Source organism: Pleurodeles waltl, chromosome 3_1, assembly GCF_031143425.1.
Source record: "Pleurodeles waltl isolate 20211129_DDA chromosome 3_1, aPleWal1.hap1.20221129, whole genome shotgun sequence".
Classification (NCBI taxonomy): Eukaryota; Metazoa; Chordata; class Amphibia; order Caudata; family Salamandridae; genus Pleurodeles; species Pleurodeles waltl.
Window position 1 is genome coordinate 1,951,319,906 of NC_090440.1, and position 24,011 is coordinate 1,951,343,916.

Genomic DNA, 24,011 nt, shown 5'->3' on the forward strand with positions numbered 1-24,011 from the left:
CTCCCCCCCCCCCCCCCAAAAAAAAAACAAGATCCCTGGTGCCTAGGGGCGTTTCCTGGCCATTGATTGCAACTGTGCTGCAATCCATTACCAGGAAACTGTTCCATGAAGGTTTTGATGGAAAGGGGAGAATTTCCCCTTTCCATTGATGCCTCCCTGGCATCTGGGGTGCCTGTTTTGGCCTTTTTTTTTCTCCCCCCAGCGGAGTAGGGAGAGGACGCTTACCTGCTCCGACAGTGGGGAAAAATGTGACGTCAGCGTGCCTCATGGCGGGGGCGGGGGGAAGACTCAAAAGTTCTTCCGCGTCTTACGGGGTAGCACCAGAGGACTTTTTTTTTTTTTTTTAACCCCCTCCCTGGTGTCAGCCACAGGTCATGACCCGCACCAGGGAGGTAGGGTGGGTGCACTAAAGTGGTTAATATCAGCATAGCAAAACTGTTACCATCTAAACTTTTTGAGTTCGGAACAGAAGCCAACAACATTGATGATGGCTTTAAAGATATAAGCGAAGAAGTGGAAGACAATGCCATGAACTGACTGGCTTAGACTGGCAAATGTGCTGTCTTTTCTAAATCATGTTTTATGAATTACATCATGGCAAAAAGAAAACCCTGCTATGCATGAAGACTGCCCATGCAATCTATGACAAATGCAAAAGTAGAGAGATAATCACTTCAATGAATAGGATTGCTGTATCAACAAGTTATAATGACCTAGTACAGAGCAGCAACTTGTTAGCAGCTTATGCTGTGAAATTTTGTGAATCCGAAAGCACACCACTTCTAAGTCACTTTATCAGCAGCAGCAATTGTAAATCATTCCCTGGTAGTTTTGATTTTGAAGACCCCTCCTCTTTGTCTGGAACATCCAGCACACATCTGCCGTGGTTCTTTTTCAAGAATGTACCAATGAAGTAGCAGCTGGAAAACAAGCTGTGACTGCTGTAGGCATAAACAAACAAAGCTGCAAACTTATTACCAAGCTCCCTTGCCAATGTGTGCTAAATCACTACAATCCAACACGTCCCAGTCTACCAGAAAGTGTCTAAGTGGCTGTGGACATGGATCTTCTATCTGATGCTGTGGTTCGCAAAGCTTATTTAACTGAATTTATCATGTTGCTTAGTCAGTGCAGACTGAAGAATGAAGAAAAGCCTGATCCTCTGTGGGCTGGAATTTATGCTCTGATCTCCCAGAATACCATCCTGTTGAAGAAGGTTGGGTTTTTACCAGTAACACAATCTCAAATCACAAACTATGCAACAGTATACACAGCTTTAAAACTGTCCAAAATGTGTGTGCTCAGCTTGAAGAGTATACTATCCTGCCAATTTTTCTGCGATTAAGGTGGTTTCCGTACCATAGCTGACATTTTTATGAGCAATCCAGTAGAATTTGATGAGCTTTATCCAGTGATTGGCGTTTTCCACATGACAAAAGTTGCATGCGTTGTGAAGGATGTTATCTCCGTGAATGTGGCATAGACGATGCTCTTATTGAGACTGAAATCTTTTGAAGAAAAAAAAAGCCCAGTCAGTATTGAGCGGAACCCATTATGTTAGCTTATTACAAGGTATGCTCATGATAACTGAGGCTGTAGAAACGTTGTGTTGGAATGCTTTCTGGAACAACAATGACAAATTAGGTGCATAGCTTATCTCAGAAGTGAACAAGGCACGGGGTGCACGTCATTCAAAAGACAGTGCAAAGCCAGGCAATGTTCAATACACTCCGCTCAAAATCAGAAAAACAAGTTTGTAGAGTTTGTCTAAGAATGTGAAGAAAAATTTGAACTTTTCAAGTTCTGGGGAAATGTTTTACCCATGATAACTCTAGTGAAAAACCTGGTATATGTTGATCGGCAATTTGATTGGGAGCTGCACATGAAGACTCTGGAGTCATTGATTACTGTGTTTCGCGAATTGGATTGCATAAACCAGCTGAGATATGGGTCCTTGTATTTGGAAAGAGTGAAGACGCTAGAGGTAAAAACCACTTTCAGACTTTGTGGTGAAAGACAGAGGGATGGTTCAATGCTGTGGCTACAGATACGAAACTGGAAAAGACGATCCAGAGATCACAGAAAGGCTCCAAAGGAATTGCTGGTCAGACACATGAGTGAATATGTTGCTCAATGGCAGTTAGTCTACCACGAAGTGCTTGTTATTTGCAATATTTTTAGAGAGATGACAAATTCAAAATTAATGAACCATCATGAAACTGTTCCCCACCATCAACTTGTGGGAAAGAGAGGGAAACCTTTCGATAAACATGTTGAGTCTTCATTTCATGCAGCTGCAAAGAAATCCCTTTGAAATGACTGAGCCTGTGTGACTACACAACTTTGTGCCCCAACAATATGTGGGTAACAATATAAAGACACGTCTACTAGATGTTCTGGGACATCAATCGAAACTATGTGCAGAACTGAAGCAGGAGAGATTTGTCTTGAAAGAGGAAAAGGTGTTTGACCTAATCACTAAAGCTAAACAGCCAAGCTTTAGTTGCCATAGTAAGAGTTTCGTCCAACCAGCTACTACAAAACAGGTTACAAAAAACGTTTGCTAGCACTTAGAGAGATGGATGTAGCAAAAGAAAGGGGTGAATTTATCAAGGACATTGTCGCATGATCTTCCAGCAAACGCATTATTTGAATGAGATGCTGCAACCAAACCAGTGAAGCGCAAACTTTTACGAAAGCTCGAAAAACACTTTCACTTGATGAATTTCAGCTCGAAAAGGTGTCCTCATTGGAAGCTGCTGTTGACTATATGGCACAATTGCGAATGGTCAAGATTTCATCCATGGAAAACTTCGGAGAGGTTGTTCAGACTGTTTTACTTATATCAAAGTCAGTGTGCATGTTGCAAGAGCTACACATTGCCTTTGACAGTTATCTTGAACTATCTATCAAATAACGTGAGAGAATCAGACAACTATTAGTGGAACAATTGACCATTCCTTCTTCAAACATTCAACACCTATACGTGTGCAACTTGATACATTTTGGTCATCAACATTGAACAAGATGAACTTGGAGATGTTAACTCGCCAACACATTGCTGATGCTTCACTGAACACTGAATTTCCAATTATTGCAAGTGGAATGATTGACAATGAGGAGTTGGTGCCTTCAGAGATATGTTCAAAAGGTATGGGCCATATTGTTCAAGAACTTAACAGCAAATTGGCGGAAGCTAACCTTCGTGTTGTGCCACATGTTGCGTGGGCTGTTTGAAATGGTTCCAATAAAGTAATTGTCCTGTCAAATGACACAGATGTTATTATTATGCTGCTTAGATTTGATGCAGTGTTCAAGGATTGTCAAGAGTTATGGAACAGACAAGAAAAAAACACTTCATCTCTCTTCATATTCTGTACATGAAACTTCACCCAGAGATGCCCAGTGTTCTTATCAGGACATGTATTCTTACTGGTGATGATCTCATGAGCAAAATTGGAGCAAAGTTTGGCCTTTAACTGCTGACCCTGTGAAGTTTCTAAAAGGATTTGCTGAAACGGAAGAAGAATGTGACTTTAAAGACTTCGAAAAATACCCTTTGAGTGTGTGTAAAGCGAATTCTGACTGTCACACATTTGACTATCTTTGTTACATTGAGTTCAAGAGATCAGTCCCTAAGTGGCCTTTCACTGATGTCATATTCTGTGCATGGTCACAATAAGAGAGCGTTCTACTGGATCAGAAGCAGTGTAAAAGTTTTGGATCATGCATATGTAGAGAAAGATCCATGTGACTTTAGTTGTGAAGATAATGATGGGGTGCGAAAACCTACAAAATTTCTAAAGCCTCTACCCACAGAACCTACACGTACATATACTTTAAAAACCTGTGCTTCAAAAAAGATGTCCCTGTCAATATGTTCTGCGCAAATGTTCAACATTCTGCAAATGTGCCACAAGCGATTTCTGAAACGGTATACCATGAAAATGTGTCTAAAGCAGGAGTGATAAACATTATTTTTTTCATATTCAGATTGTGAACATTGTTTGGTGTATACATAAACAGATTAAAAATTATTTTTTCATTTCTATATATTTCTCTGTTTCCTCTGTCATAGTCGCCGTTCTGGAAAATGGCAGAAGGGTTGCTATGAGGAGTGATTTTCGGTCTCTAAGAAACTTGACCCCCAAAACCTATGTTTTGGTACCAAAACGAAGTATATAGATCTCATGATTCCTGAAATATTACTTCATCACTGCAACACAGCTGCAATTTTTGAAAATGTCGTCCAGGAAAATGTGATTCAGATCAGCAATGTCTACCCAAGCTAAATTACTTCTCTAATGATCCAAAAACACAAATCAAATATGAACATCTCTGGACAATGATTTTTTTATGGCGGTATGTCAGGCGGCTGAGGTTAAAAGGCATAGAAACGTTGAGTTCAACCCAGCCAAAACCAGTATTTTTTGTTGTTGTTGTTTTTTTTTTTATCACTTGACTCGTGCTTGGAAAGTTTCTATTCACAGCACTGCTGCTACTTTACTTAATTATAATTGGCGATACTCAGAAGTTGCAAGAAATTTCCTGATAGTTTGTTGGCTGCCAAACAATCTGCAGTTAGTGCTATAGTTTTCTTTCAGTTCTTCATTTCAGATTCTGAAGACAAACATGCTTAGTGTAAGGTAGTTTTGGACCATAATATGTAAATTGCGTGCTCGTTCAGTGTGAGTTATCCGATTTTATCCATATCAAATGATTAGTGTGCCAGTTAACTGTGACAAGCAGGGAAAAATATTATTTGCGTGATTAGTAGGTGGCCTAGCTGTAAATGGCGGGGATTTTACTAGCACACTTAGTTGTCAAAGCTGTAAATGGTAAACAGTATCTTAAGATTGTAACCTCTTTTCCTTTTCCCAGTTATTTCTTGTAAATGCTGTTTCCCCCTGTAACGTATACCTGAGAAGAATGCACCTGCTTAGTAAAAATCAAATAACAGTTCATTTTTTAATGTGTGTGTAGTCCTTCAGTCAGTCTTTTCATTGTGACTATCTAGAGGTCATGCTGAAAGATGGAGTCAACACCCCGCCTGTACTTCTGGTAATTAAACTGAACTGTCCCGCTAGCCTACATTTTCCAAACTATGGTGTTCTGAGGAAGTTGGTGGAATGTGGGAGAGTCCACTAATGCAATCCTTGAAGTCAAATAAGGAAGTGACAAAACTGTTGAGAGAGGACGCTTTGGGGAAATAATTTTTTTCTAACATATATTCTCTTCAGGTCCATATTGGAGCACAAGGTTTCGTCACAGACTCTGTCACCGCATCTGGACTTGAAAATGCCACCATCTCGATAGCAGGCATTGACCACAACATCATGACTGACCTTCATGGACACTTCCACAGATTGCTGGCACCAGGAAACTATAACATTACAGCAACTGCAATAGGGTGAGTTGTTTGCCTGTGATGTCATATTTGGGCAACTTTACCCACAAAATTACAAATGTGTCATTCTGATATTATGTTTCTTTCTTTCTTTCTGTTTGAATTATTTTTTTTTTTTAAATACAACACTCAATCACATAGAAACAACCGCTCTTTAGAGAAGGGCTCTTTACTCTTTGATTCCAGGCAAGGCATCTAATCTGCCAAACCAGAAACATCAGTCAACCCGAACTGGGCTGCAAGAGACAAAGGAGATTTTGAGAAACCTGTAAGAGAAGGTGTGACAGTAACCAAGGAGTAACGGTCGCCGGCAAGCACAAAACAAAAGGCAATAGATACGGCATGTGTGAAGGATAGCCATAACCGACAACTGTGATTGAGGATTAAGTAAACAAATTCTATATTAGTTCAAGGAGGAGACCAAAAAGGAGCATAATAACAGTGGTCATGATGGTGAAGGACAGATATTCCGTGAGGCAAAATATGGAAAAAATGCTTCTGTGAAGAAGCAGTTACCGTAAGGTGCATGAAACTCGTAAACACAAGGAGAATGTTTAGAAGGGGATAGGCTACATTCCAGGAAGAGTATATTGAGCAGCCCAGCAGCAAAATGATATGTATAATAGGAAGACTACTCTTCAAGAGTGATCAAATATGACTTAGCAGTAGACACTGCAGGGATCGAATGCATTGTTAGTGACCACAAAGTCAGTTTCTCATGGAGCGAATCCTCACCTTCACATACTCCACAGACACCAGACTGGAGCTTTTCTATTAATGTTCAGATGCACCACTATCTGGTGCCATGCTGCTCTGCGCTAACTAACTCTGTCACCCTGGAAGTGATGGAATGGAGTTGCATGTAAGCACCACCTCTACACACTTATGTCAGTAACTCTTTCCAAAACTTTTGACACAGAATGTAAGAAGTTGAGATCCTCGCATACAATCTATCAAGTCACTGGTGCAGATTTGTTCTTGCTCACAGGATGTTTCTTGCAAGCGATCTACCTCTTGTTTTAAGTCCTACGGTAAGCCTAAATCAAAGTCCAAGCGAAAACATAAATTGAAGGTGAAATCTACCCTTTCCTGCCCCTCTACCTCCCAATAAAGCGCACCCCCTCCATGTCCCCGGTCACAGAGCTAATTCCTCAGCTGATCCCAGTGCCTCCTGAGTTTCTTAGCCAATCAGCCACACTGCAGCAGATTGAGTGAGGCCTTCAAAGCGACCATTTTGCAGATTTTTGACACACCTCCAACTTACTCTGGTATGCCTTTGGGCCCCGAGGGCTGCAGGATACTCCAGTCACGCTCTAACCAGGAGATCTTTCCCCAGCACCATCTGACTGACACCTTATGACCTGTTCCAGGTCCCTCTGACTATGGTACATGCATCTGCTATGGTTTCCGGACATGTGCCAGGGTGTGCTTCCTTGACACCGGTACCAACACCTTTGGCACTGAAGGTGAATCCAGTGCCTATTCTGATATCTGACCATGAACCGACTTCAGCCCGATCATGACCAATGTTGCGCTACAAAATTACTAAAGGACAACCGTTTGTTATTCAGCCTAACTTTCTACCGATGCCTATACCAGTGTGGACATACTCGTAAAGGATCCATTATGAACATTCACACCAACTTTCTCCACCTTGACAACTGGCTGTTGAAGGCAAACTCACCACAGTCAAGTTGTAGATCACCTGTAGATGATGGCGATCATCCTCACATTGTCTGGGTTCATGATGAACAGGCCAAAGTTGAAATGGATTCCTTCCAAGAGGCTGCCATTCATTGGAGTCATCCTGGACCTAATGCATTTCTGTGCTTTCCCTCTATAGCTGCAAGTCCAGGACACTCAGGCTATTATCCCAATGTTTGAACGTGGGTCCTATATCTCAGTGAGAGCAGCATTGAGGCATCTTGACCTCCTAGTAACCTGCCTTTTTCTGTTGACTATGCCAGGTGATGTAACCATACTCTGAAATGAAATCTGAATTTCCAGTGGGCCTAGCACATAGAAATCTGTCTGATGTAATCACAATTGCAGAAGCGATGGCTGATGATTTGCAATGAAGGCTACTCAAATGCAGATGGTCCAAAGGCAGGCCCCCTTTACTTTTGTGCGCTGACATTGGTGGTGGATGTGCCACTACTGGGTTGCGGAGGCTATCAGCAGAGATGGAGATCGGAGCTCTTTTGTGTCTTAATGAAGTCTTGCTCCATGTTAATCTGTTGAGGCTGTGGGCCAGTTTGTGGATCTGAAGGCCTACTGCCATCCATCAAGGGAAGACTGATGCAAGTTGTCATGGACAACACTACCACCTTCTTGGTATTGTAACAAGGCAGAAAAGGGGGGTGTTGGGGGGAGCTTAGGTCATGTGACAGGAGCCTCTCCTCCTCTGGAGTTGGTTGGAGTGTCGGGCATTTCCCTGATCACAAACCACCTAGTAAAATTCTTAAATGCTAGACCAGGTGAGCTAAGCAGACAACGTCTCCCCGATCATGAATGTAGTGAATCCTAGTTTGTTTTAATGGGATATAGGAGTTAGCTTAGCCGGTGGCATGCAGACTTGTGCCCCTGTCATCCAGTGACTTTTACCCTACTTAGCTTGCTCTGTTTTAGCGCATTTATTTAATTAATTCTGTTAAGATGGCAGCCTTGTTTTGACTTAGGCCCATGTTTTGATTTACCTGATCAGTGCCAAGGCGTCAAGATCAGGCGACAAATACAAACTGGAGGTGTTCGTGTTTAGGTACTTTCTCTCTTCATGCTTTCAAGGTAATTGTTTATACTAATTACCGTCCCAAGCACGCCTTGTTATCTATTATTTGTAAACAAACCTGTGTCAGGGGTCCAACCAGATCTGTATATATACTCCTCACTTTATCAGATAGTTAGAGGGATTCCGATCAGATGCCATTGCTGCTATCGATGCGACACGTCGCCTTGACTCTGACCCAGTCTTCGTGTTCCTGCGGAGTCTGAGCTAGAGACCACATTCCAAGGTAACGAGGGTTTGGGGGCTCTTCTCATGGACATAGCATTAGCAGATTGAGTTTTAACATACCTAGCTCTCTTCTAGGTTAGTGGTTAGGCCTACATGCTAGGTTATTAGGACATATCGCACACTCCATGTTATTTTGTGAAATTGCAAGATGGGTGGGGTCTTTGTATTAATGACTCTTGTCTTTCCTATTCTGTTTCTTGCATTGTTCATTATCTTAATCATTGCAGCCCATGCAACTTATCGCAGATTGCAGTTTTACTAAAATAAACCGTGTTGAAACTTACCTGCATCTTCTTCATTGCCTGTGTGTGAGACAGGGGTAATCTCCGTTTAACCACAACGCTCCCTGAGATGTCGCGCTTTTGAGTCCATGCGTAAAGGCTGCCACATATCATCTTTAACTGTTTGGGGTTTTTGGTGAGGTACTGCTTGTGAGCCGGAAGGATTGGTACGACAATTACATTTTGCTGTAGGATTGGCATAGTCCCCAACAAACATGAGTACTGTCATCCTTAAACCAGCAGTCTTGCCTGGCAAAAGAGTCCAGCTACGACAGCATGTACATCCTGAGGTAGTGAATGGCATCTTCCGACACTAAGGAGAACTCTGGCTAGATCTTTTTGCCACCTTTTAAAGCACACAGTGTCAGAGGGTTACATGTTGGAGTTTCTGTTAGAATACACGTTAGAATGTGCTCTCCAGCTGGAATGGAACGTGTGACTTCTAGACACCTTTCTGTCTCATTCAAAGGTTCTGAAAACAACTGGGCCCACATCATCCTGGTGGCTCTGGAATGAACCAGGAGAGTGTTGTGTCTTGAAACTCTGAACATGAGCAACTTTCCACTCATCAGGCTGCAACTTTGCAAGGACCTCCTGTCTCCGCTAGATTGCGGGTTCCTCCACCTTAACGTATGCAATCTACAGCAGACTGCATTTCATCTGCTGCCTGTTGTGGTTGATGTCATACTAGCTGCTCTGCTAGTCCCCCTTCCATGATGTCGGTTTATGGTGGATACTGGGACAGGTTTGTGTCCTGGTGTGATAGTCTCTGTTTTTCTTCTTTGCAAGTCAGGGTGTCTGATATTCTTTCGTTTATTTCGTCTTTGATCAACAAAGGTTTTGCCATGGGCACTATAAAAGGTTATTTGTCAATCCTTTCAGCCTTTTTACTTTTACTGGACTAACTGCCCTTATTTAAATCACTTGCTGTGATGAGGGGCATTAATGATTTGACCTGTTTTCTCCCAAACTGTTTGTAATGCCAAAGGGAGACCATTATTTGGTTTTAATGTTTCCCATATGCACGCCCTAGGAGCCGATGTATACCTGCTTGCAGCATCTCTTGACTTTGAAGACATTCTGTCTTATTGCGATGGCTTTTAGCTCAGTGTGAGTTAGCTTTAAATACTGTCTGTGCAACCTTCCTACACCACCTTTTTTCCTGGCAAACTGGTGTTCAGAAAGCAGGTGGCCTGGTCTAAAGTTCCACATTGACTAGTCTATCACCCTTTCTGTGTTCTTTGCTGTTCCTCACCCCTCCAAAGTGGGCTTTAAGCTTTTTTTTATTGATCGAACCAAGGAACAGCATGTGGACAATGAGCTTTTTGTGGGGTCCACCAGTGAAAAGAACGGGAAGGCTGTACAGGAGAGGACCCTGGTCAAGTGGATAGTTCTCTGCATTAAGTTGTGCCTTTCACTTGCTAAGAGGCAGCTGCTACCGGAAGATCTGACTCCATTCTTCCAGGGCAAGGCTGCTACCACTGCTCTGGCAAGCGGAGTGCTTGTCCTCGACATCTGCAAGGCTGCAATGTGGGCGTCTCTGCATACGTTCATGAAGCACTGCTACCTTGATAGCCAGACAGCAGGAAGAACATTGCGCCCAGTTGGTCCTGCAAGATGTTTCGGTTTAAGTACACACCACATACCCTACACCTGGAGAGGTGCTGCTTTGGTAACTATTCTTAGGGGAAAAATCTGCAGTTAGAAGTATCCCTCAGAAGATCAAGTTACTTGCCTGCTGTAACTCTTTCTGCTGGAAACTGTATCCACAGATTACTCACTGCATTCCTACCACCTCGTTCTGTGGAGTTGCCTATTTTAACATTTAAAAAAGTCCCAAGTTAGGAATCTACACAGTGGTACTGACGATTAGTTCACGCTTTCCTTGTGAGTGCGCGGTAAGAGAATTCCGCAGTAAAATGAAGACTGCGCTGAGCCATGTGGTGTGGAAAAACTGCAGTGAAAATGCTCAGATGCAGACTGAGGAGAATTCTCTAAAGGTGATGAATCCGAGGTCAGAGTATTCACCAGAAAGTGTCACCAAAGGTGATTAACTTCTTAGTTAGAGAAAAGGTCTCTTAATGTTGGAAAATCAAATACCAAGTCTTGGGATCTAGAATTGCCAGGATTATGAATACCATTCTTGTAAGCTTTATCATGGAAGGCTAGGGCAGGTGGTTACTGGAGAGAAGGATGGCAGGATACTAGCAAATGACCGTCTATTATGGAGTGACATGGGCACTTTAGAAAGGTATGCCATTGAAGGAATTTGGATGGCAACTCAATGGAGACTTAAGTGTCAAGTCAGTGGAAAGCAGGAAAAAACTTGCTTTGATGACCAACACAAGTCACCTGGCATTAGAATGATGGTCAGTAGATAAAAAAGATGTTAAGGAGAGTGGGTAACACAGTGCCACCAAAGAGACATAAAGAAACATCTCTGTGCTGGATCAAAGGGCAGTATAGCTGTTGAAAAGCAAAATTAAACTAAACAGGTGCACCCCAAGAGTGACTACCTCTGTAACCTAAACAGCCCACTGGGTTGGAATTCATATGTTACTCCTTGTGTTTATTTAATCTTGGATTTCCTCTGTGTTAACGCTAGGGAAATCCTAATTTTAAGGCTGGGCTGCAGGCTTATGCAATAGTCCAAGACAAAGCCCACCATGACTTGTATCAGTCAGTGGACCAGAGGGTACTGAATTTAGGTTTGCATGACCAGACTGATTTGGAAAGTTTTTAAAAGCATTCTTTGGGAACCATCTAGGAAATCTTGTTCACTTAAGGAATTGTAATAATAGAGGTTCAAATTGTGAAGGCATTGGTCATCCAAGTCCCTCCTATAGAGCGTAGGCACACAGCTAAATACATAGCCAACTTGTGGCAAGTTGTCCATGGAGAGGACCGAGGGTCTTCTGTAAGCAAAGCCCTTAAAGACAAGAGCTGTGCAAATGGCACCATCAAAGATGAGGAGTGCATTTCCATGAGAATCACAAGGCTGACCGAAGGGCACTTGTTGAAGGGCGAAGCAGGTGGGCCTGAATGGTACAATCAACCCAGACCGAGGACTGAACATGTCATCACCTAGAGGGCCAAGAACTAGGTAGAAGATGGATGTAGCCTGCAAAGAAGAGATCAAGGAGTTGATTACTAGACACCCAGCGTAAGAGTCTGGGGGAAAAAGGGCGAGATGGCAGAGTGACCTTAACCACCAAAGTAAGAGTGGCTACAACTCACCTGAAGTGCTAGCGAGGGTGGTTTGCAGATCTGCTTAGTCCTGAAGGTCTTGTGTGATATCTTCAACTAAACCTGGCTGCCTGTAAAAAGCACTTGTAATTCATTTGACTAATATAATAGATCCAGAAGGGGGAGAGCAACAAGAGTCAGAATTGACAAGGATGCCACGAACAGTGAAATTAACACTAGAAAGACTCTGTTGGAGTGGAGAAGCAAGAAAGGAAAAAAAGAGGGAAAGCAAGCCACCTGATGTCTAACATGAACTGCCGTGGACAAGCTGATTCAGAAGGACCCCCTTCAACCTAGATGTTCAGACAAATCGAGAGAGAAAAATCGACTCAAGAAAGGCCTCCAAATAATTGAGGAAGAGCATGCACTAAGCGGGCAAAAGAGAGAACTGGATGTGGGTGAAGATTTCATTAGTAGAGCGGATGGTGGCAGAAAATCAGTGAGTCACAATTGTATGTTAAAAAAAAAAAATAAATCCTCACCAGTATCCACATTGCACAGGGTTCATCCGTGTATCATGCTTCTCATTATAGACCTAGCATCCCCTAGTGGTCAAATCACAAGTCTTTAAAAAATTAACTTATGTAGTGACATCACCGGAAGTGACTCCATACCCCTATAATACCCCTTATTTTAAAGAGTGTTCTACTTTACAGCCACAGTTGGGATGCTATAGGTATAAGAATGTAAGTGCATGTATGCAACATTTTTATTCATGATTATCTGAGTTTTACCTTTTATTTTCTATGACACAGCACTACAGAACCATATCTATAATCAGATGCCTTGAGACAGGAGGTTGCACACTTTATTTGCATCATTCACGAAGAAATCTTGATTTCATTTGGTTGAGTTACATTCGCTCAGTGGGTTAGGGAAGTAACTTTAATTTCAGATATTTTTCGACATTGCCCAACTTGCTAATTAACACAAGCCCCAAACACTTGTTATATTAGTCCATCAAAGTTCCCTTGGTTAAAGATAAGTCCCCAAAATGCAATCGACCCAGTGAGTTGGGTACAGTACTTCATAATTTGTGACTGTTTAACTGATTTTACTTGTTCTTGCATAGACTCTACAGACACATCTGGAAGAATGTGCTCTTGTACAGGTTCTCATAAACTATGGTTCTTCTTTAGATCTAAAACATGCAAATCATGATGTTTGTGTTGTCTACTAGTGGTGTACTACTGGTTGCGTGTGACAAAAAGGGCACTTAAGAATATGCATCTCAAAAGAAATATGCTCATTTGTTTTCAAAAGAAAGCAGATATCCGTAAGTTCTCCATTGTGGTTTTCCCTTCACTATCCAGCAGCGAATCAAGGATAGTAATTTCAAAATGTCACTTCCTTGTTAATTTCAATCTAATTATATAGGCGTAACGCTGATTATAGCAATGCTTGTACATGATGTATTGCTGGTTGTGGCATTTTCTGCTGATTTATTGTGTATTTATGTAGCCACTGTTATTTTGTTTTACTAGTTCATATGTGTTTTCTTTATATGACAATATAATGAATGAAAGTGCATCTTTTGTCATTTCTGTTACACTTCTAAATTATTTTGCTCTCTAGGTACATGCCAGTGACTGCAAATGTTGCCGTTCTAGAAGGACCAGCCATCTCTGTGAACTTTACACTGCAGCCCACTGTATTTGAAGCAGTCTCTGACATTCCACGTGAAGTGGTTGATGAGCATGTGGCTCCCACAGATGTCCCAGTTACAGTGAAGGCAGAAAATCCACCCCCCCACCATGATCCTGTTCCACCTCAGGATTTAAGGCACCACCATTTCTCCGACATGGAGATCTTCCTGAGGAGGTATGCCAACGACTACCCAAACATCACCAGACTCTACTCTGTGGGCAAGTCAGTGGAGTCCAGGGAGCTTTATGTGATGGAAATATCTGACAATCCAGGCATTCATGAACCAGGTAACCTTTCTCTTAGGTTGAAAGAGCCTTGAAATGTGTGTGAGCCTTTGCAGAGTAAATATCTTTCTCCAGTGATAACTAGGTGCAAGGCTGTAAAAGTGAAAGACATCTCCAAATGAAGTGCAGAAAATGCAGGATGATTTTGAGCGAAGACAGTTAAGGGTTTCACAATAAAGGACACCATCACCATGATGAGGGTAAATATCATGCCAAGAGATGGTGAACGGATGTGAAACAGAAGTAGAATGCAAGGGACCCATGCATGCATGCAAGACGGGTGTAATAATCTGTTAATTGGCATAACATAGAAATTTATGTTAAAGGTATGTGTGGTTGTAGATGCACATGTTTAACATAACGGCAAAGCTCCAAAGTTGGAGAGGGTCCAAATTGCGATTCTCCTGTGTAAGTGCCTTATTTATGAGATGGGGGACTTAGCCAGAGGACAGGGACCCAAACGTCCTCAAACAAAGAGAATGCAATGCCAAAAAAGAGGTAAAGTCCCACTCAGAGATTCTTGAAATTATCAAATTCGAAGTTTATTACATTGCTTATTCCAACATTTTACTTCCAAACGTTCCAAAAGAGTCACTTAATTTCCTTTAACGAAAGCAACATCCAGTGTAATGGCACAAGAGGAAAGAAAAGAAACAGCCAACACGTGTTTCGCCCCCTCTGGCATTATAAGCCGGAAATTTCTCAAGGCTGGAAAAGAAAAAAGAAATCAACGCTCGTTGATAGTATTGAAAACAGTAATGTATGTAAAAGAGAAAGGAGAAAGAAAATATCAAAAAGCCTTCAGGAACCACCGAAGTGTGTACAAAAGAACAGGATACTGTGCAAAAGATGTCACTGATATTTTGCAAAGATATCAAAGATAAGGGAGCGCAATCATTGGTGAGTAGTTTCACACTAAAACATAGATTGCAGAGAAGTGTACAAGAAAGTAATAAAATAGTAGTAAAGCATCTAGTGCTCAAGTCTAGACAAAAATGTAGATATCCCAAGAAAGTAAAATATTCAGCCATGCTCAAAAGGTTATGTAAAGGAATACAATAAAACTAATTAAATAGACAAATAAGGAACAATTAAATTTAAGCTAAACATACCATAAGGATAAGCATGCATTTATGGTATGAATCAATCACTTTCTGTTATTAACTAAATTAAACAGTTATTAAAGCATTTCCAATATAAAGAGAAGGAGTAATGCAAAACATGTTGTAGTATAGTTATACCTAAAACCCTCAAGTTATAGTAAGCATGCCTTCGATGTATTACAAATCCCATTACTCGAGGAGACCATCTTGCTAATGGATTATATTTGTAAGGCTGAAGGAATGCACTGAGTCAAATAAGCAGAGTGTCAATATATAGCAAGGAGCGTTCCTTCGTCTTACCTTTAAGTTACATGAAAATCCCGAACGCCAAATATCAAGGGCGAGGAGCCATAGCAACAAGAAACAGACGCATTAAGCGTCGCGCTTGCAATGAGCAAGCTTATATCAGGTTCCAAGCGTCGTTTCTTGTTGCTATGGCTCCTTGCCCTTGATATTTGGCGTTCAGGATTTTCATGTAACTTAAAGGTAAGACGAAGGAACGTGTTGGCTGTTTCTTTTCTTTCCTCTTGTGCCATTACACTGGATGTTGCTTTCGTTAAAGGAAATGAAGTGACTCTTTTGGAACGTTTGGAAGTAAAATGTTGGAATAAGCAATGTAATAAACTTCGAATTTGATAATTTCAAGAATCTCTGAGTGGGACTTTACCTCTTTTTTGGCATTGCATGTTTAACATAACCATGCCATCTAGTGTTGGGCTTGGATGTGTGCAAGTTGTTTTTCTTCTAGGAAAGTCTTTCGAGTCACGAGGTAAACTTACTCCTTCTTGCTGGTAAAATGCATGGTCATTGATGCCATTGTTATTGTGTTTTCCTCCTTCTGGTTTGAATCTGTGCTCCGGTTCAACACTATTGCCACTCATTCCTTTCCATACTTTACTCCATCTGGGCTTCGACGCCTCACCCGAAGATCACACACCTGCTTGGGACGCAGGCCTCAGCCGTCGATGTCCCAAACTAGAGGCGGCTTTGTCATGAAAAGAAAAAAACACCTCATGAAATCCTCTGCAAGCGACAGCATCAAAGAGCGGATGGTGCTGCTGAGACAGCTCCGGCACCAGGGCTCAGAGACCGAGAATGACTGACCCTTCCCAAACGTGCAACTAAATGAGCTTGACAGTGCTCACCGTGGTGGCTCCATTAATTAGTTTTGTACTTCTCTACATCCTACGTGGGAGGCTCTGCGAGATTGATGCTGTTCACATGTGGAATTGGGGAGCTCCACTCTTCCTCAGTATCTAGACTATGGACTTGCCTGGTCCCTGGCGACATGGACCCCTACCAAGTGGTAATGTTAGTTTCCAGTGGAGTATACTTGGTTGGTTCAATGTTGTTCTTATTTGCTTTCCCTTGATTGGTCAACAGTGCTCCCTCCCTTGCATATTCAAGGCATGCGATAGCTATGCATTATCGAGGAAGGGCGTACTACTACCCTTGCTTCAGAGGTTGAAGATATTCATTGATAGGAACACCAGTTGCTCTTCCGGACATATGGTTAAAATACTTAGCCTCAATGTTCAAGGCTTTAACTCCCCGTTTAAAAGCCTGGCCTTGATTTCCATCCTCAAAGAATCCAACTGTTATGTATGTCTCCTTTAGGAGACGCATTTACTCAAAAAGGTCCGGCTCCGCCTGCGATCAAGTAGGTTTGACCGCCAGTTCCTTTTGTCAGGCCCACAGAAGCGAGCTGCAATAGCCATTCTCTTGTCTATGCATGTCCCAGGATGAGTACTTCAAACCCAGGCAGAAATTCAGGGTAGGATGCTAACACTCTGCATCGCTCTCCACACTTTTACCTCTATGATAGCTATCATCTCCAGCCCTAACAACCATCAAAAAGACTTTCTCTTTCACACAGTGGGCTGTGTGATGACGTCCATGGGTAAAGACATTCTATTGGGCAGGGGGGGATGGGGCAGAGGGGGAGAAACACACTTTAACCTGGTACCAGACACTGTTATGGACCGGTCAGCCCAAAGGATAGGACAAACTAGGGCATTTACACCTGCTGGCCTCCAGTAGTGTACGGATCTAGGCCTTATCGATATATGCTGCGCACGCCACCCTACTGACAGAATTTATACGTTTTACTCAGTAGACCATCAAACATATGGGCTGGACTTATTTTTTTTTACTTCACCACGACTTACTGCTGCAGTTGCTGATGTTGATTTAATGCCAGCTTTCCTTTCTGACCACTCGCCCCCCTCCCCCCTGCAATATCCATAACACTGCACCTCCCACACATTTCACCCTTCATGAATGCTTGCCACCTTAATGTTAAACTCTTGCAGTATGAATCTGTGATCACTGAAATCACTGATTCCATTCGCACATACCTTGCCACTAATGACACACCAGATACCCCAATTGCCCTTGAAGGCAGTGTTTCGAGGCACATTTATAGCAATTTCAGCCCGATATAACAGGGAGCGTGAAGACAAAAGTCTGCTTTTAGAGGGCAGAGTGCAAGTACTTGAGGCAATGCATAACATTCCGGTTCACATAAAATACCCTGCCAAATTATGGCTGTATGCGTGGAGCTCAGGGCACTAGAAATAATAAAACAGCTTGCACTTGAAACAAAAATTCTACTTGGGGGCAATAAAGCAGGTAGATTGCTTGCACACCGTTTACATGTGCAAGTAGTCAGTCATAGGATAACAGTACTTGAGGAAGACCAGGGTGCAAAACTTTATCTGAACTGTGATGTTTCCCAGACATTTGAATGCTTCTATGCCCGCCTTTACACAGCAAAGGCTCTTGACGACTCCCAACACGCCCAAATATCTAGACTCCATCTACCAGTGAATCCTAAACCTGATAAAAACCCGGAACAGTGTACCTCTTATCAGCCTATCTCATTGTTGACTGTAGACGCCAAAATCTTTACCAGTGTCCTGGCTGCCCGACTGGCTCCCTACATACAGGGGCTCATAGACCCAGAACAAGCCAAGCTTCATACCTGAACGTAGCTTTAGTGACAATACCAAACACCTATGTCACCTTATAGATAAGGTCCACCGCTCACACACACCAGCACTTCTGGCTTGTCAAAAGTGCTTCCAACACACTCAAGCTACAGTAAACCTGTTTCATCAATTAGGCTTTACCGTCAGTGCAGTTAAATTCCACCCCTACCCCTTTAAATACAATCCTACCTGGGAGCAATCCTCGACTCACAGCAGGGGATAGCTTACCCCCAGTGTTGCTCAGATTTAATCCTTCTAGGACCTCATCCCGTGTTCCAGAGTCATTAGCAGGCTTTCAGTAAGGACAGTTGTGCGTCTTATGATATGATGGCTTCATGAACAGCCATAGTAACCCATGCCAGACTCGACATGGCTGTTGCAAGAGTGCTTAGTGCACCAATGGAATAAAGCAGAGAGTCAGTGGGAAGATCTAATGTTGATAGGCCATCGAGCTTGCCACTCAGTGGTGGAACACCAACAATCTCCTAACAGGACAACCTTTCCTAGACCCAGTTCCGCAGAGGCCCATCACAGATGCCTCCCTCATGGGTTGGGGAGCACATTCACAAGAGCGGACCGTCCATGAATGCTAGACACCCAGCCAGACACATCTACATATCACCTGGAGTTGCTAGCTGTTCACCTAGCACTCAAAGCTTTCCTTTCTTACCTGGTTGGCAAGGTAGTCCTGATCAAAACAGACTGCTTGACTCCCACGTATAATCTTCAGAAGCAGTGGGCACCAGGTCCCTCATCAGTCTCATCTAGTCCAGACCATTTGGGGGTGGGCTCTCTGGTACTACATTCACCTGCCAGCGGCGTACCTTCCGGGAGCGGACAACAGCTTTGCAGATCTCCTCAGTACAAGGCGCAAACAAGTCAGTGAGTGGTAACTCCACCCACAAGTCCTCCTCCCATACTTCTGGCATGGGGGCACCCAGACATAGACCTTTTTTGCCACACCAAAAAACAACAAATTCCCAAACTTCACCTCCAGGTTCCCACAGTCCAGGGGCAAGGCATTATGGATGAGTTGGTCTGGATATTTGCTTACGTTTTTCTGCCTCTCCCTCTGCTTCAGTTTGTGGTCTGCAAACTTTGGCAGACATCTTTCACCCTCACCCTCATCCTTGTGGCTCCTACATGGGTGTGGCAACCATGGTTCAACACTCCTAGAACTCTCAGTAGTTCCTCATCAGGTACTGTTGAACAGGCAGGGCCTTCTCACACAGAGCCAAGGAGAAATCGGGCACCCAGACCCCAGGTCCCACACCCTTGTGATCTGGCTTCTGAAGTCCTAAAGTTATTTAAATCTAGCACAACCTTGTATGGGCATTCTTAAAAATGCATGCAGGCCCACTAGTTGTGCCTGTTAAGCATTGAAGTGGAAAATATTTGTTCACTATTGTCATTCCAAACCTATTGACCCTTTAGCAGTTAAAGTGCAAGACATTGTCTGCTACTTCATTAATTTGCATACTACTGGTCTAGCTTTTGCATCTATAAGACTACACCTAGCGGCAATAACCTTGTATCTACACAACAGACAACACACTTCTCTATTCAGGAAGCCTACCTAGAAAGTGTTACTTCATTCCTCCCAGGTAGCCACCAGCCACCACCTGGAGTCTCAACATTCTATTAACAAGATTGAGCCCTCCAATAAGGCCCCTACACTCCTGTCCCTCCAGTTTTTATCCTGGAAGGTATAATTTCTAGTCACTCTCACTTCACTTAGACGTGTCAGTGAGCTTCAGGCATTAACTTTAGAAAAACCCTTCTTCCAACTGCATAGAGATAAGGTGGTTCTGCATACCAATACTACATTTCTTCCAAAGTTGGTGTCTCAATTACACCTTAATCAGTCTATCAAATTGCCCGTATTGTTTCCCCAACCTGACTTAGCAACACACAACAACTCTGTTGCCTTTTCAAAACCACACAAAGGAAGGGCCATTTCTAAATTGAGCTTTGCACGTTGGTTTGTCAAATGGGTTGGGACATGCTATGCTAAATCTAAAAGAACTTTATCTATCCTAGAGCTCACTCCACTTGTAAGAAAAGGAAAAAAAAAAAAAGCTTCAATGGCCTTTCTAAAAAAAAATATACCTATACCTGACATATGTAAAGCAGCTACGTGGTCAACACAGCGTACATTTAGAAGGACTGGTTTTCAGTCTGTGCTAAGCATATGTATCAATAGCCTCACATGCCTTAAACAGAGAATGTTACTTAACCAGTAAGCATCTGTTCGTGGCATGCAGTGCTGTGGGTTCGCATGCACCCAATCTCCTCCTCGGACACCTGTTTGTTGCAGTTACTTTTTTAAGTTATCACAAATTAATTTAGCATGGACATCTCACTATGCTATACCATGCTTCACATTCCATGCTCACCAGCCTTGCAGGAAAACAATCCAACAATGGAATTGATGACCATGCGTATTACCAGCAAGAGGAGGAGTCGCTATACTTTGTGATTTGAAAGGCTTTCTTCAAAACAACTTCCATACATCCGATCCCAACACAAGATGGCAGGATTTCACTAAGCATGTGAATCTACAGCACTACCTGCCACGAACATGTTTACTGGGTAAGTAACATTTTCCTTCTAAATTTTAACAGATGCTTGGTAAGTTTCATTGTATCGTTTGGTAAAGGATACAGGAAACCAAAAAATTACTTGAGACCAGTGCCTATATTCTGCATGTTTATGATAGTCTGCAAATGGAGGGCAAGATTCAGCTCTCCATGACTAGATCTGCACATTTGTACACGTTTGTTTTACTTATTCACTCAGTTTTCAAGGATTCTATAGGTGTTTCTCCCATTCTTGATATAAACACATTACACATTCACGCCATTGGATTAGGTTTGGTCTGGGTGTATTCTGTTTCATTATTAGACTTAAACTGCATATTAGTAGCCCAGAAATATCATTCTTTCCAGATATGATTTAAAATATCTCAGTTGTGCATTGTGGTATTCAAACAACTCGTGAAGGTCCATCCTGACGTGGAATCCCCCTTTTGGGACATAGAGGGCATCATCATTTTGACCACAGATTCCTTTCAGTGATTTTGTGTGTGAGCTCGTTGCAAGAGGATGTATGGCTCGCAGTCTCTCTTGACTTAAAGAAAACGAATTACCCCTCATTCACATGGATCTCAATCCCATTTTTCTTGAACTCTAATATTTCCTTTGACTGCTGTGAGGGGAAAGTTGACAGGTCCCCACCCGCAACACTTTTATAGTGTCATTTAATCAAGCAGGGTGGAACCTCTGTCTCCTCATTGCAACTTAATCAACCAGAATTGGCACGGGACCTCAAAATCGGTTTTCTCAGAATATTCTACTGTCTGTTTTCAAGATGTGGAGCTTTCTGTAAGGAGGCCTTTTGTCATGGAAAACAATGCTCAAAGCTGGGAGTTTTCTTCCTTTCTGGGAGTGTGGAAAAAGTCCTTGGATAATGTGCGATCAGAAAAATTCCTTCACGCATTCCTCCTTTTTCTTCCTGGTTCATCACTCTTATGAAATCCAGGAACTCCCAACCCCTGGCTAAATCTAATTGCCCCTTTCTGATAGAGACTTCTAACTGGAAATTCCTCACCTTGTGAATTTCCCCACACGCTGGACTGGATCCATAAACTTTTGAATCATTTGTTCTGTGCACCGATAAGTGGTGTCACATGTCTGCACATTGGATGAGTTTGGCCCCAGGCGTGACCTTGCAGACCCTATATCTGTACCTCCTCCGCAAACTGAACATCAGTTGCTATCTAGATGTCAGTGACAGACACCCACAACGTCTGCCCCTTGCACCTCAACTCCAAACAGGACTATGCATTGTGTGACTACTACAGGAAGATGAATTGCAGAACCATCCATGACTGGAAAGCAAAACTTGCCATCGTTGAACTCCCCAAATAGACCAGCAAACAGTCCCAGTGGAAGTTGAGGACTCTAATGCTCTCTTGCTCCCTAGACTGATTTTGTGACTGGTCGTCATCGCAGTCTTGTGGGTCAGGTAAGTGAAAGAAACTGAAAAACATAAAATCATTCTGAGTTTTGCGATGCCCCGGGAATCACCAGACCGCTGGGTCATTTCCCTCCCATCAGAACAGATTACAATTCTGGTCCTGATCAGTCCCAACTGTGTGGGAGGGGGAGGTTATACGATGCCACAGCAGCTCTGTGAGATGGTAGAAGCCATGGACAAAATCTTCCTGTGATCCCTGCGGATCCCTCTGGAGTGCCTCCGGGCCCTAAGAATCCAATGTGGCCTCCATTTGAATTCATGCCAGTGGATCCGTTCTGGACTTTGCCACTCTACCTTGACCTGAGGCCAGCATCTCCTTTGAGTTCTTTTCTACTGACACCTGCCTTTAGCGCCGTGGTTAATGGTGCCAGCATGAGTCTCAACACCAGTACTGATGCTTGAAACTGAGCCAATATTGTTATCTGACTCTGAGACCCATCCTCTGCCAATACCAAGAGCTCAAACACCATTCCATTAGAACTAGTCTGATCCAGTGACATATGATGATGCAGGAGATGATAATGCATCTTACGAGGAAGGCAACACATTTGTTGACTTACAGGATGCCAGTGGTCTGGACACCTCTCCAGACATTAGTTTATCATCTCCAGACCTGGCAGTGGCAGCAGACAAATTTGCCTCCTTTGCCACAGTGATCAGGAGGGCGGCAGTGATTTAGGACGTTACTCTGCCCACAGCAGAGGTTAAAACAGATGTCCTCAACCTTCAACATATCAAATAAGTACCTCTATTTTCATTTAATGAGACCTTCACTGTTGTACTAGTGGGCACCTGGGTGAAGCCAGGGTCTTGCCTCCCAGTTAATAGGTAAGTGGCAGGCGTCATAGGCCTGCTCCCAAAGATCCAGATTTTCTAGTAAGATGCTCCACTCCGGAGAGGATGGTGGTACAAGCATCCACGAGTTGCCACAACCCTAATGCCTTCCCGTACAACCCCTAATGACAGTCTTCAGAATTCAAGAAATTCGCCATGTGAATGTTTTCTTCCACAATCTTTGCCCTTAGATATGTTAACATGTCCTATCTCCTGCTCACGTGCTCTTATGCATTTTGGGACAGGGTAACAGACTTCATCTGGGGCAGCCGCAAAGATATTAGATCAATCCTACAGCTCCTTGTCACATATAGCGAGAGGACGCAACAAATTAGTCAGTTATTTTGGACTTCCAACACCACCGACTGTCTGGGTAGGGCAGTGTGAGACCAGCTTAGTACTTCGGCACCACACATTGGATTTGCTCCACCAGCTGCTCGTCCTGTAATTCTTGATGGATAAGCCCCTTGACTGCTCTAAGCTGTTTGGAGTGAAAATTGACTCAATCTTTCAATGGTTCAAAGAGAGGAAGGGCACTGCTTGCTTTTTATACCTCGCTCAGCCAGTTCAAAAAGCCTCCAGCAACTTTGCCTCTTGAGTTGTCAGCACACGATACCAGCAGAGGCTGCACCAATGCGGAACTCCCCAGCAACATACTTCCATGTCATTTTGGGGTAGATGCCAAGAAACAAACCAAGAGCATTCAGATCCACAGGGACAACAATTACTCAAACCCCAGAACCGCCCACCTCCCAGTCCACTGCTGCTGCCACATAACTGCTTTATTTCACTCTCCAGAGCTCATGATCACCTGGTAGGAGGATGTATGACCGTGAGGATGGAAAAGCATCACATCCAGTCAAAAGGTTCTCCAGATCATGCAACACAGTTGCTCCCTATCCTCTGCGTAATATTCGCTGGACATGCTGCCTTCGAAAGGACCACTTGTTCATACTTTCTTACCCACAATGCCCTGCAAACCTCTAACTTTGCTGAAAATCACCCATTCTTTCCACATTATTGTGATGGAACCTTCTGGAATCTACAGGAATCAACAAAATTCCTACCACCCAGCATTGTCTGATCTATACAGATAAAAATTCTGCCCCACTTGTCAGCCTAAAAATATTTTTTTCTTCCAAACTGCCTTTTTGGACCCACTTTGGTT

The 24,011-nt window shown here is 43.0% G+C and overlaps 1 protein-coding gene across 1 annotated transcript in view; it reads left to right on the plus strand.

The window, feature by feature from the left end:
* CPD (carboxypeptidase D) overlaps positions 1 to 24,011 on the plus strand; it is a 575,290-nt gene that overhangs the window by 167,374 nt on the left and 383,905 nt on the right. Inside the window, exons 4-5 of the mRNA XM_069226269.1 lie at positions 5,241 to 5,410; positions 13,523 to 13,881. Coding sequence (XP_069082370.1) covers positions 5,241 to 5,410; positions 13,523 to 13,881 — 529 coding nt within the window. The remainder of the gene's footprint in view (positions 1 to 5,240; positions 5,411 to 13,522; positions 13,882 to 24,011) is intronic.